General features: G+C 32.2%; 1 protein-coding gene across 1 annotated transcript; it reads left to right on the plus strand.

Annotated features, from left to right (window-relative positions):
• Positions 1 to 191: 191 nt before the first annotated feature.
• LOC132544726 (xaa-Pro aminopeptidase 3-like) lies at positions 192 to 13786 on the plus strand. The gene is made up of 7 exons (XM_060208374.1): positions 192 to 222; positions 2536 to 3314; positions 3487 to 3574; positions 3970 to 4104; positions 4508 to 4695; positions 10317 to 10437; positions 11947 to 13786. Coding segments are annotated over exons 1-7 (1479 nt in total). The 5' UTR covers positions 192 to 221; the 3' UTR covers positions 12114 to 13786.
• Positions 13787 to 14236: the final 450 nt, after the last annotated feature.

The following is a 14236-nucleotide window of genomic DNA, read 5'->3' on the forward strand; positions in this document are numbered from 1 at the left end:
CCATATGACGATAAAAAAACTTTGTTTCGTTTTTGAAATCTAACATATTCAAAACATTTAGATGTGTTCAATGCAAGTATATTTATGCATTGCATATCATGGTGGTTTTAAGTAATTTAAATCTGTTTTAAGTTTTGATATTTCTCTTATTTTTAAAAACATAAGCGATAAATTTTAGTTGCAGGTTGTCCCGCTCCACAAGAGGGGACTTTCACTTCAACAGTGAGTAAATAGTGATGGATTTGATTTTTTTTTTCTTTATCAAACTTGAACTGATTATGAAATACTGTCAAGCACGTTTCTTTTACATTGTAAGGAATTATTTATGTCTGAAAATGGGAAGAGATCCCACTATGGTCATACGCTCACATGTATATATGGAAATTACAAGGGCGACAATTTCAAGTTTAGTCCGGACACATGCACATGTATCTACAATGTAACCCAGTGAAAATTTCGAAGCGCTCTATACATCACACATCATACTAAATAGTCTGATGTAGAAATGATATACGATGTACACTAGGCCTACTGTAGATAATTGGATATTTATTTTTACCAGAGAACATCTTTGGCTTTGTGACGAGGATCAACATCCTTTGCAAATCCAAGGATGTTCTCAGCCTGTTTACTAGCGTATTAGATACTTATGATGTAACAGGTTTTGCACAACAAAGCATACCGGTAATAGTCATACTTTTGAGAGCTTTCTGTCGTAGATGTGGGATAATTCGGAATAGGAATACATGAAAGTTCCTTTAAACATTCGCAACAAATAAAGGGTGTCATAAAAAGGCTAGAACCCAAATCTAGATGGATTATGTAACCAACCAATTGAATGGGGATGGGCTCTTTCTATTTCTGCTTCAAACCTTGTAATGTGTATGATTTTATAAATATGGCTGATGTCTTGTTTTATTAACATACTTTTATAATTAATCTACACACAAAATTCATGCACATCAATATGTAATGATATCAGTATTGAAGTTCAACATTCTCACCCCACATATTTCTGTAATTGCATGTGGTTAAACAGTTAGTCCTTTCTGTCACATCATACCGTGCTAAACTAATATAACTTTACAAAGATTATCTAGGAAAAGTTACCTCCCTTGGTTAGAAATCAAAATCCCATTTACATGCATTATATTCAAATAAGATTTATATTGTGTTGTCTCAACTTTCTTTTTATGATAAAGTAGAGTAAAAACCAAGTGTTATTTTATGATATTAAGGGTCATTGTTTCAACATGTCAAATAGGATTATATTACATAAATATATCTTTTGAATGTTTCCATAACACAGACATTCATCGTGGGACAATGCTTAGAAATCAGAAAAGTCAAGGAGATGAAACCTGTAACCAACCAACCATAAATATACATCTGTTGGGTTATTGTATTTCACTGTTCATTACTCTATTCAGTTATCATGGAAGATGAATAAATTAACTTTTTAGCTAGGTCCTGAAAGCAGGACCATCTTAATGGGTTGAAGTATTATTTGGCTTGGGTCTTTTACATTTATTTAAAAGGAAGTAATGATAAATGGAATTAAAATTAGGGATATACTATAAAAGAGACTTGTTTAAGATAAACATAAAGCATTTAACAGTTTCTGCCTATTGTCACAGCATCTAGAATTAGGTTTTACTATCAATCCTGGGTTTCTTATTTGTCAAAAACATCCTATGAGATTATTATCCTACCTTACTGTAATTAATGCCACTAATTTTGAAAATAGTGTTTTGCATAGAAATGATTTTACAAGAAAAGTATTCTACTAAAAATTTACTTTAGATTTGCATCAATCACAAACTAGCGCTGCCTGATGATTGTTAGCATGATTTGCCAGGTAGATCTATTACTTTATTCTTACTTGGTTTGACCAAGATGTACAAAATATCACAGAAAGTGCTTACTCTTCAGGAACACCTGGTGTTATTTTCGTTTTACTTCCTTTTATTTTGCGATAATGTCATCAACTTGTTTTGAGTTTAGTGATTTCCTCTGTTGTTTTTTAAAAATGATGCTACTCTCCTTAGCACCTAAGTTTAATTCCACCAAATCACTTGGGGAAGTTACATTGACCCATGGGGAAAGTGAGGATGGGGCCATAAAGGGGAAATGAACTGGATATTAACTTTAAAATGTACTCTTCCCTTCCAAAATGCCAGAGTGGATTTCATCCAAATTTGATCAGTGGAGAGGGCATTCATTTCTGTAATAAAAAAAGTTCGTCTCCTGGGGTTGTATGTAGAAAAGTTCAAACCAAATGTTTCAAATCGATGTCTAATACTGTTAAGGCCTATAGGTCTTACTCTCTTGTTAGCTCACCTGCTCCAAAGGCATCTAGTGGTCATCTGGTGTCCATTGTCTGTCTTCTGTTAACATTTTACTTTAAATTCCTACTAGTCATAAAGGACTGAACGGGTGAAGGCCAAGGCTATGGCTTATTTTGAGTTTGTATATTTTTTTTTTTTATTGTAAAGTGAAGAGTTTTTCCTGATTGACATCATCTGTCCATTTCAGTGGGTTGCTGTAATGCCTTAAGGACCTATTCAAGATTTTTAAAGCCTAATAAGCTGTTGACAACTTTAAACAGAAACTTTGGACAACCAGTAGCTCAAACGCATCCCCATCTTCTTAAACAAGGAGAGGTAACTCCATTTGTCACTAAAGAGGAATACCGCCAAAGACGTCACAATGTGTTTAAGCTTGTCTTGGATCAGTTTGAAGGTTCAAAAAATGTGAAGGACCATATCATGATATTTCCATCAGCATGTAGACTTTACATGACACCAGCAATACCATACCCCTTTAGACAAAACACAGATTTCCATTATCTCAGTGGTTTCCAGGAATCAGACAGTGTTCTAATCTTACACAACAGTCAGTCCACCTCCAGCATCCAGAAAGGAATGACCTCTGTGCTTTTTGTTCCTAAGAAGGATCCTCATGTGGAATTGTGGGAGGGGGGGCGGTCTGGCCCAGAGGGGGCAGAAGAAATCACAGGAGTGGACAAGGCATACAACACAGAGGATTTGTCACAATTTTTACAAGATTATAGTAAACACAATTCTAACTATGTGATATGGTATGATATTGACAGTAAGGTTAATCCTGAGTTGGGAAGGGCAGGGATCGAGGACTTCATACTTCAGGGCAAACAAAAGTGTGTGGAGACCACCATACGGAGTATACACAAGACCAGAGTCATCAAATCACCTGCAGAAGTTCAACTCATGCAAAGAAGTGTAGATATAGCCTCTGAGTCATTGGAAGAAGTCATGAAGTTTTCCTATCCTCAGGTCAGTTCTCCCATCTTGAATTTTCATAATAACTAAATAAAAAAAAAAGTGTTGGCTTTATATTTATTAGGACTTTCCTTCAGTAATCTAAAACTTCCTTGTTTATAAGTTAACAATGTAATGGTACAAAGGAATACTTATGCACATATTATACATTGTTTTTTTTTTTTAGGTGAATGAATCTTACCTTCAAGCCAAAATGGAGTTTGAATGTAAATTACGAGATGCTCAGATGTTGGCTTATCCACCTGTTGTTGCTGGTAACTATTGCCAACATCTCTGATTATGTATCGACTTAATGCAATATTTGTTTTAAAATGTGTGCAGTAGTCTGATATATGTATAACTTCTTATAACTGCCCAGATGTTGTTACACGTAACTATGGAAACAGTAACCCTGGATAAATTTTCGGTGTAATTTCAAAATTATTTCAAATATTTTCTAATATTTGCATTGTCCTGTTCTTGATTCTTGAACCTAATACATTTTTCTGATGATGACTCATTCTGTTTGGATTTACAGTTGTTTTCAAGTAGAATTTTTTAACTTAAACATTAAACAGCCTCTTGTTCTACATGTATTTTGAATGTAAGAAAAAAGTATAGAACAAAACCTGATTACAACTATGTTTAAAAAAAAATCTGTATTGTTTAGGTGGCAACCATGGAAACACCATACATTACACTAAAAACAATCAAATAGTTCCAGCCGGTGAAATGGTGCTGATGGATGCAGGATGTGAATACCACGGCTTTTGTAGTGACCTTACAAGAACCTGGCCAGTGTCAGGTAGGCACATGTAGGGAGTTATCTTCCTTGGTATAGTAGCTAGTCTACCATTATCTGAACTAAGACCATAGCTGGTTTTTCCCCTGTGCAGAAGTTACAATTTTCCAGATCTGGGGAATCAATGCCACCAGAATCACTTTTTTTTTCAACTTATTCATGCTGTAAGTAAATGAAAGGAAGGTACGTTCCATAATTAAGGTTGACATCTTGAAAGTTCAGCATATGTTACAAATAAAATGCGCACTTGCACCCATACATGCATGATGAGTATTATTAAAGACTAAGTGCATTAAAGATATAAGCACCTACATTGTCCAACATAATGATGTTTTCTTGGAAAGGGAGTTCACCATACTTAGTATTATATCAATGTGTGCTAGAGCTATTTTTTCCTACATTTCAGGTCGGTTCAGTGCCGTACAGCGACGTCTTTATGATGTGGTTTTACGTATCCAGCTCAAAGTGATCTCCCTTTGTAACCCAGAGTTCTCTCTGGAACAGATTTATGTGTACATGCTCCATCTGTTGGGAGAGGAACTTGTATCGCTCGGTCTAATTCAGCCTAAAAGCAAGTCAACAAATTACTTCCAGGTAGGTGTGGCTTCAAATCTCTGGATATGATGTACACATTGCTTAATAATAGAACCAGCTTAGCATCAGGTCCATGGAAGTGTTATCAATGATCTCCCATATATACACATTGCTTACTGATAGAACCAACTCAGCATCAGGTCCATGGAAGTGTTATCAATGATCTCCCATATATACACATTGCTTACTGATAGAACTAATTCAGCATCAGGACCATGGAAGTGTTATCAATGATCTCCCATATATACACATTGCTTACTGATAGAACTAATTCAGCATCAGGTCCATGGAAGTGTTATCAATGATCTCCCATATATACACATTGCTTACTGATAGAACTAATTCAGCATCAGGACCATGGAAGTGTTATCAATGATCTCCCATATATACACATTGCTTACTGATAGAACTAATTCAGCATCAGGACCATGGAAGTGTTATCAATGATCTCCCATATATACACATTGCTTACTGATAGAACTAATTCAGCATCAGGACCATGGAAGTGTTATCAATGATCTCCCATATATACACATTGCTTACTGATAGAACTAATTCAGCATCAGGACCATGGAAGTGTTATCAATGATCTCCCATATATACACATTGCTTACTGATAGAACTAATTCAGCATCAGGACCATGGAAGTGTTATCAATGATCTCCCATATATACACATTGCTTACTGATAGAACTAATTCAGCATCAGGACCATGGAAGTGTTATCAATGATCTCCCATATATACAATACAATAAATAAACATATCATGAAATTCCATAATGTGCTAAAGTATACAAAGATAAGTATAATTATAGTATATTAGTAGTATAGACTGGCTGTACATGTTTGGCCTGTTTATAAAGTATATAAGTATATAAGATAAGTATATTTATATTAGTAGTATAGACTGGCTGTACGTGTTTGGCCTGTTTATAAAGTATATAAGTATATAAGATAAGTATATTTATAGTATTTTAGGAGTATAGACTGGTGTTACTCAAAGACAATCAGTCACCAACATACACAGGTGATAAATTGTAGATTTTGTACTTGATTTTGTCAAAACTGCTTAAACTTTTCTAATTTATTTTCAATCTTAAATATCTGGATTTAATTTTATTACCTCCGTGTGCAGTTTCTACATCAGAATGACAGTTGAATTTGACATCATTTTCATTATGACTTCACTTGGTACCAGATATGATGTAAAATTAGAGGACAAGAAGGAAAACTCCAGCACTGGGTAGTGCATGAGATCTTTTATTTATGAGAATAGGCTTAACATGTCTATAACTAGTTACAGTGTATGTTATATATAAATCAGTAGTACATCTGTTTATATCTAGTTACAGTGTATATAAATCAGTAGTACATCTGTTTATATCTAGTTACAGTGTATATAAATCAGTAGTACATCTGTTTATATCTAGTTACAGTGTATATAAATCAGTAGTACATCTGTTTATATCTAGTTACAGTGTATATAAATCAGTAGTACATCTGTTTATATCTAGTTACAGTGTATATAAATCAGTAGTACATCTGTTTATATCTAGTTACAGTGTATATAAATCAGTAGTACATCTGTTTATATCTAGTTACAGTGTATATAAATCAGTAGTACATCTGTTTATATCTAGTTACAGTGTATATAAATCAGTAGTACATCTGTTTATATCTAGTTACAGTGTATATAATCTATAAATCAGTAGTACATCTGTTTATATCTAGTTACAGTGTATATAAATCAGTAGTATAGTTACATCTGTTTATATCTAGTTACAGTGTATATAAATCAGTAGTACATCTGTTTATATCTAGTTACAGTGTATATAAATCAGTAGTACATCTGTTTATTTCTAGTTACAGTGTATATAAATCAGTAGTACATCTGTTTATATCTAGTTACAGTGTATATAAATCAGTAGTACATCTGTTTATATCTAGTTACATCTGTTTATATCTGTTACAGTGTATATAAATCAGTAGTACATCTGTTTATATCTAGTTACAGTGTATATAAATCAGTAGTACATCTGTTTATATCTAGTTACAGTGTATATAAATCAGTAGTACATCTGTTTATATCTAGTTACAGTGTATATAAATCAGTAGTACATCTGTTTATATCTAGTTACAGTGTATATAAATCAGTAGTACATCTGTTTATATCTAGTTACAGTAGTACAGTGTATATAAATCAGTAGTACATCTGTTTATATCTAGTATATACAGTGTACATCTGTTTATAGTTACAGTGTATATAAATCAGTAGTACATCTGTTTATATCTAGTTACAGTGTATATAAATCAGTAGTACATCTGTTTATATCTAGTTACAGTGTGTATATAAATCAGTAGTACATCTGTTTATATCTAGTTACAGTGTATATAAATCAGTAGTACATCTGTTTATATCTAGTTACAGTGTATAGAAATCAGTAGTACATCTGTTTATATCTAGTTACAGTGTATATAAATCAGTAGTACATCTGTTTATATCTAGTTACAGTGTATATAAATCAGTAGTAAATCTGTTTATATATAGTTACAGTGTATATAATTCAGTAGTACATCTGTTTATATCTAGTTACAGTGTATATAAATCAGTAGTACATCTGTTTATATCTAGTTACAGTTTTATATAAATCAGTTACAGTGTATATAATCTATAAATCAGTAGTACATCTGTTTATATCTAGTTACAGTGTATATAAATCAGTAGTACATCAGTGTATGTTTATATCTAGTTACAGTGTATATAAATCAGTAGTACATCTGTTTATATCTAGTTACAGTGTATATAAATCAGTAGTACATCTGTTTATATCTAGTTACAGTGTATATAAATCAGTAGTACATCTGTTTATGTCTAGTTACAGTGTATATAAATCAGTAGTACATCTGTTTATATCTAGTTACAGTGTATATAAATCAGTAGTACATCTGTTTATATCTAGTTACAGTGTATATAAATCAGTAGTACATCTGTTTATATCTAGTTACAGTGTATATAAATCAGTAGTACATCTGTTTATATCTAGTTACAGTGTATATAAATCAGTAGTACATCTGTTTATATCTAGTTACAGTGTATATAGTACATCTGTTTATATCTAGTTACAGTGTATATAAATCAGTAGTACATCTGTTTATGTCTAGTTACAGTGTATATAAATCAGTAGTACATCTGTTTATATCTAGTTACAGTGTATGTTATCTATAAATCAGTAGTACATCTGTTTATATCTAGTTACAGTGTATATAAATCAGTAGTACATCTGTTTATATCTATCAGTGTATATAAATAGTTACAGTGTATATAGTGTATATAAATCAGTAGTACATCTGTTTATCTAGTTACAGTGTATATAAATCAGTAGTACATCTGTTTATATCTAGTTACAGTGTATATAAATCAGTAGTACATCTGTTTATATCTAGTTACAGTGTATATAAATCAGTAGTACATCTGTTTATATCTAGTTACAGTGTATATAAATCAGTAGTACATCTGTTTATATCTAGTTACAGTGTATATAAATCAGTATATAGTACATCTGTTTATATCTAGTTACAGTGTATATAAATCAGTAGTACATCTGTTTATATCTAGTTACAGTGTATAGAAATCAGTAGTACATCTGTTTATATCTAGTTACAGTGTATAGAAATCAGTAGTACATCTGTTTATATCTAGTTACAGTGTATATAAATCAGTAGTATCTGTTTATATCTGTTGTATATAAATCAGTTACAGTGTATATAAATCAGTAGTACATCTGTTTATATCTAGTATATCAGTGTATGTTTATAATCTATCAGTATACATCTGTTTATGTATATAAATAGTACATCTGGTATATAAATCAGTAGTAGTACATGTATATAAATCAGTAGTACATCTGTTTATATCTAGTTACAGTGTATATAAATCAGTAGTACATCTGTTTATATCTAGTTACAGTGTATATAAATCAGTAGTACATCTGTTTATATCTAGTTACAGTGTATGTAATCTATAAATCAGTAGTACATCTGTTTATATCTAGTTACAGTGTATATAAATCAGTAGTACATCTGTTTATATCTAGTTACAGTGTATATAAATCAGTAGTACATCTGTTTATATCTAGTTACAGTGTATATAAATCAGTAGTACATCTGTTTATATCTAGTTACAGTGTATATAAATCAGTAGTACATCTGTTTATATCTAGTTAGTGTATATAAATCAGTAGTACATCTGTTTATATCATATTAATAGTTACAGTGTATATAAATCAGTAGTACATCTGTTTATATCTAGTTACAATGTATGTATCTTTTATATAAATCAGTAGTACATGTATATAAATAGTTTATCTGTTTATATCTAGTTACAAGTGTATATAAATCTAACAAGTACATCTGTTTAATCTAGTTACAGTGGTATATAAATGAACCAATACATCTAGATGGTATCTTTATATCTTACAGTGTATATACAATAGTACAGATGGTATTATTCTATCTAACAATGAACCAAAGTAGTACATCTGTTTATATCTAGTTACAATGTATATAAATAGTAGTGGTATCTTTATATCTAACAATGAACCAATAGTAGATGGTATCAATAGTTTCTATCTAACAATGAACCAATAGTGGATGGTATCTTTCTATCTAACAATGAACCAATAGTAGATGGTATCTTTCTATCTAACAATGAACCAATAGTAGATGGTATCTTTCTATCTAACAATGAACCAATAGTAGATGGTATCTTTCTATCTAACAATGAACCAATAGTAGATGGTATCTTTCTATCTAACAATGAACCAATAGTAGATGGTATCTTTCTATCTAACAATGAACCAATAGTAGATGGTATCTTTCTATCTAACAATGAACCAATAGTAGATGGTATCTTTCTATCTAACAATGAACCAATAGTAGATGGTATCTTTCTATCTAACAATGAACCAATAGTAGATGGTATCTTTCTATCTAACAATGAACCAATAGTAGATGGTATCTTTCTATCTAACAATGAACCAATAGTAGATGGTATCTTTCTATCTAACAATGAACCAATAGTAGATGGTATCTTTCTATCTAACAATGAACCAATAGTAGATGGTATCTTTCTATCTAACAATGAACCAATAGTAGATGGTATCTTTCTATCTAACAATGAACCAATAGTAGATGGTATCTTTCTATCTAACAATGAACCAATAGTAGATGGTATCTTTCTATCTAACAATGAACCAATAGTAGATGGTATCTTTCTATCTAACAATGAACCAATAGTAGATGGTATCTTTCTATCTAACAATGAACCAATAGTAGATGGTATCTTTCTATCTAACAATGAACCAATAGTAGATGGTATCTTTCTATCTAACAATGAACCAATAGTAGATGGTATCTTTCTATCTAACAATGAACCAATAGTAGATGGTATCTTTCTATCTAACAATGAACCAATAGTAGATGGTATCTTTCTATCTAACAATGAACCAATAGTAGATGGTATCTTTCTATCTAACAATGAACCAATAGTAGATGGTATCTTTCTATCTAACAATGAACCAATAGAAGAAAGGGGACTTATGAGTATTTCCTATTTTGTCCAGGGACTCAGAGAGTTTTATCCTCATCATGTCGGTCACTATTTGGGAATGGATGTACATGATACTCCAACTGTGTCTAGACATGCAAAGCTACAACCAGGCATGATCATTGCTATTGAACCAGGTCAGTATACTCACCACACATCATCACTATTAATCATGATCAGTGAACAGTAAGACTTGTTAAACTAAACTTTACCACAAGTTTTTTTCTAAGTTTAAACTTTACCACCGTGGTTTGTCTAAGTTTAAACTTTACCACCGTGGTTTGTCTAAGTTTAACTTTACCACCGTGGTTTGTCTAAGTTTAAATTTACCACCGTGGTTTGTCCAAGTAAAACTTTACCACCGTGGTTTGTCTAAGTAAAACTTTACCACCATGGTTTGTCTAAGTTAAACTTTACCACCATGGTTTGTCTAAGTAAAACTTTACCACCGTGGTTTGTCTAAAAGAAACTTTACCACCTTGGTTTGTCTAAGCTAAACTTTACCACCATGGTTTGTCTAAGTAAAACTTTACCACCGTGGTTTGTCTAAACTAAACTTTACCACCTTGGTTTGTCTAAGCTAAACTTTACCACCATGGTCTGTCTAAGTTAAACTTTACCACTGTGGTTTGTCTAAGTCAAAGTGTGGAATGTTTGTAGTCACTTCATTCTCCAAGGTCATTACCATAGAAACATGCCAGTCAAGGTCACAGTATTGCTACAGTCTAGGAGTCATTGTTAGACAAATAGAACTGTACTTGGCAGCAATGTGACGTTGTTAGGATGGTTAAGAAGTTTGTTTACTTATTCTGTATAACATCTGAAGACAGCTTATTAGCAGGGCAGATTCTAAGACTATAGAAAAAATATTCTAATATTTAATTCTGGTAGATATTCTACTTGTTGACAAAAATACATATCAGAATATTGAAGAATTTTATGCTTGATGAAGATTTTACTTTTAACAATTTTTATCAAATTACTGGCAGTGATACTGGTCTAGTGGTTTCTTTAGGTATTTATATGATAAATTCTGAAGTCAAAATAGTTAAATCTAATGTAGATATATCAGCTAGGGTTATTAGGTCACACATTATTTACCAGATATATCAGCTAAGGTTATTAGGACACACATTATTTACCAGATATATCAGCTAAGGTTATTAGGTCACACATTATTTACCAGATATATCAGCTAAGGTTATTAGGTCACACATTATTTACCAGATATATCAGCTAGGGTTATTAGGTCACACATTATTTACCAGATATATCAGCTAAGGTTATTAGGTCACACATTATTTACCAGATATATCAGCTAGGGTTATTAGGTCACTCATTATTTACCAGATATATCAGCTAGGGTTATTAGGTCACACATTATTTACCAGATATATCAGCTAGGGTTATTAGGTCACACATTATTTACCAGATATATCAGCTAAGGTTATTAGGTCACACATTATTTACCAGATATATCAGCTAAGGTTATTAGGTCACACATTATTTACCAGATATATCAGCTAGGGTTATTAGGTCACACATTATTTACCAGATATATCAGCTAAGGTTATTAGGTCACACATTATTTACCAGATATATCAGCTAAGGTTATTAGATCACACATTATTTATGTATTTATACAGGTGTTTATATCCCCGCTAACTGTACCAGTGTACCTGAGGAGTATCGAGGGATTGCCATACGGATAGAAGATAATGTGCTCATCACCGATTCTCAGCCTGTTGTCCTGTCTGCCAAGTGTGTGAAAGATCCTGATCACATAGAAGCAATCATGGCTTCCAAGTCTTGACTGGTTTTTTTAATGTCACCACTGCAAGGTGACATGACTGTACAGTAATGGTCATTCTCGAGAATTTTTGAAGAGAGACGTGATGGAAAATGTTCCCTAGATAACTGGGATACAATGAAAACAATATGATGAATGGGTAGTCCTAATGGTCATGCTTAAGAATTTTTGATGTGAGACATGATGGAAAATGCTCCCTAGATCACTGGGATACTATGAAGACAATGGATGGGTAGTGTTATCAGGATATTTATCTATATCAAGATATTTCCTTTGGAATTTTATAGAAAAATGTTACCAGTAAGTAAAAAGTGACTGATAACATACTGATGCCTGCCAGGGCTATTCCAGATTGTCCTTTGATTAAACAGGAAGCATCTACCTCGGGTATATTGAAAAGTAGAAGACAAACTCTTTAGAAGAGTAAGCAGAAAATGAGTTATGAATTCAATGTTTGAAGTATTATTACAATTAACAGATGTCGGTATATACAATGGTGATTTCTCTAATCACAGATAGGATGTGCTGTTACATAATCTGATCACTGATAGGATGTGCTGTTACATAATCTGATCACTGATAGGATGTGCTGTTACATAATCTGATCACAGATAGGATGTGCTGTTACATAACTTGATCACTGATAAGATGTGCTGTTACATAATCTGTGTCAATCATCACAGAAATAATTATCTGATAATACTGTTTATAAACTGGAACAGGTTCTGATAGTATTGAAAACATTATCAGATGTCATTTAACTTACATATGTTGGTCAGTAGTTCACAAATCTATTGATTGTTGCTAAACTCATATTAAGGTGGTATGTTGTGTTTTGAGATCAAGCTAATATGTTAGTAAAGTAGTAACAGACATCTATCCTACAAGTTGGTAAAGTAGTAACAGAGATCTGTCCTACAAGTTGGTAAAGGAGTAACAGAGATCTGTCCTACAAGGTGGTAAAGTAGTAACAGAGATCTGTCCTACAAGTTGGTAAAGTAGTAACAGAGATCTGTCCTACAAGTTGGTAAAGTAGTAACAGAGATCTGTCCTACAAGTTGGTAAAGTAGTAACAGAGATCTGTCCTAGAAGTTGGTAAAGGAGTAACAGAGATCTGTCCTACAAGTTGGTAAAGTAGTAACAGAGATCTGTCCTACAAGTTGGTAAAGTAGTAACAGAGATCTGTCCTACAAGTTGGTAAAGTAGTAACAGAGATCTGTCCTACAAGTTGGTAAAGTAGTAACAGAGATCTGTCCTACAAGTTGGTAAAGGAGTAACAGAGATCTATCCTACAAGTTGGTAAAGGAGTAACAGAGATCTATCCTACAAGTTGGAACTAAAAAACCTGTATATCTTGTGTACCTGGAAACAATCTCCAGTGTCATATTGACATAGTATTTCCTAAATATGGCTAGAAAAACAGCAATCCTTCCGTGCCAAATTTTCAACTACTGGTGTGCAACAAGAAACGTCTTCCTCCAATAGAAAATGTTTGTAACAGGTATTTATTATTGACTTACTTGACCTTTGATCTTGAAGATAAAGTGCTCTATATTAAGTGTTTTAATTACATTGCACTTCACTCTTTTTTTCAGCAATTCATAAATATTATTATTCTGAAAAGAAATTTTACATCTTACAATGGGAAAATTCAAACATGATATTCTCTCTCTATAATATCCATACCTTATGCTTAAAATGGAGGTAGTTATTCATAAATAAAGTAATTGCTCATCTAAAACAATTATTCTGTTTTTCTTTCAGATTCAAATGGTATATATATATTATGTTTGACTTCATGGGTGTAGTTATCTCCCTTGTATCATGAGATCAAAGGAAGCGTTCATATAAACTAATTTCAGATTCAACAGAACTCTGCACTGGATGTTGAAAATACTATTACATATATATCTAAAGCTAGTGCACAGTTCTTGAATTTCTGCTAGTAATAAAAATGATAAACTGTTAATGCAATATACCATATTTTCGCGAGGATGATATTGTCGCAACTTCACGGTGCATAACCATGATTGCAAAAATCCAGGAAATAATGAAATATGTGTAAAGATGTCAGTTTATGTTCTAATTTGTTAAAAGATACTTAGATCATTTTAAAGAAAATTGCA

This window comes from Ylistrum balloti, unplaced genomic scaffold (assembly GCF_031769215.1).
Source record: "Ylistrum balloti isolate Yb309-2 unplaced genomic scaffold, AGI_CSIRO_Ybal_v1 Utg369808, whole genome shotgun sequence".
Taxonomy (NCBI): Eukaryota; Metazoa; Mollusca; class Bivalvia; order Pectinida; family Pectinidae; genus Ylistrum; species Ylistrum balloti.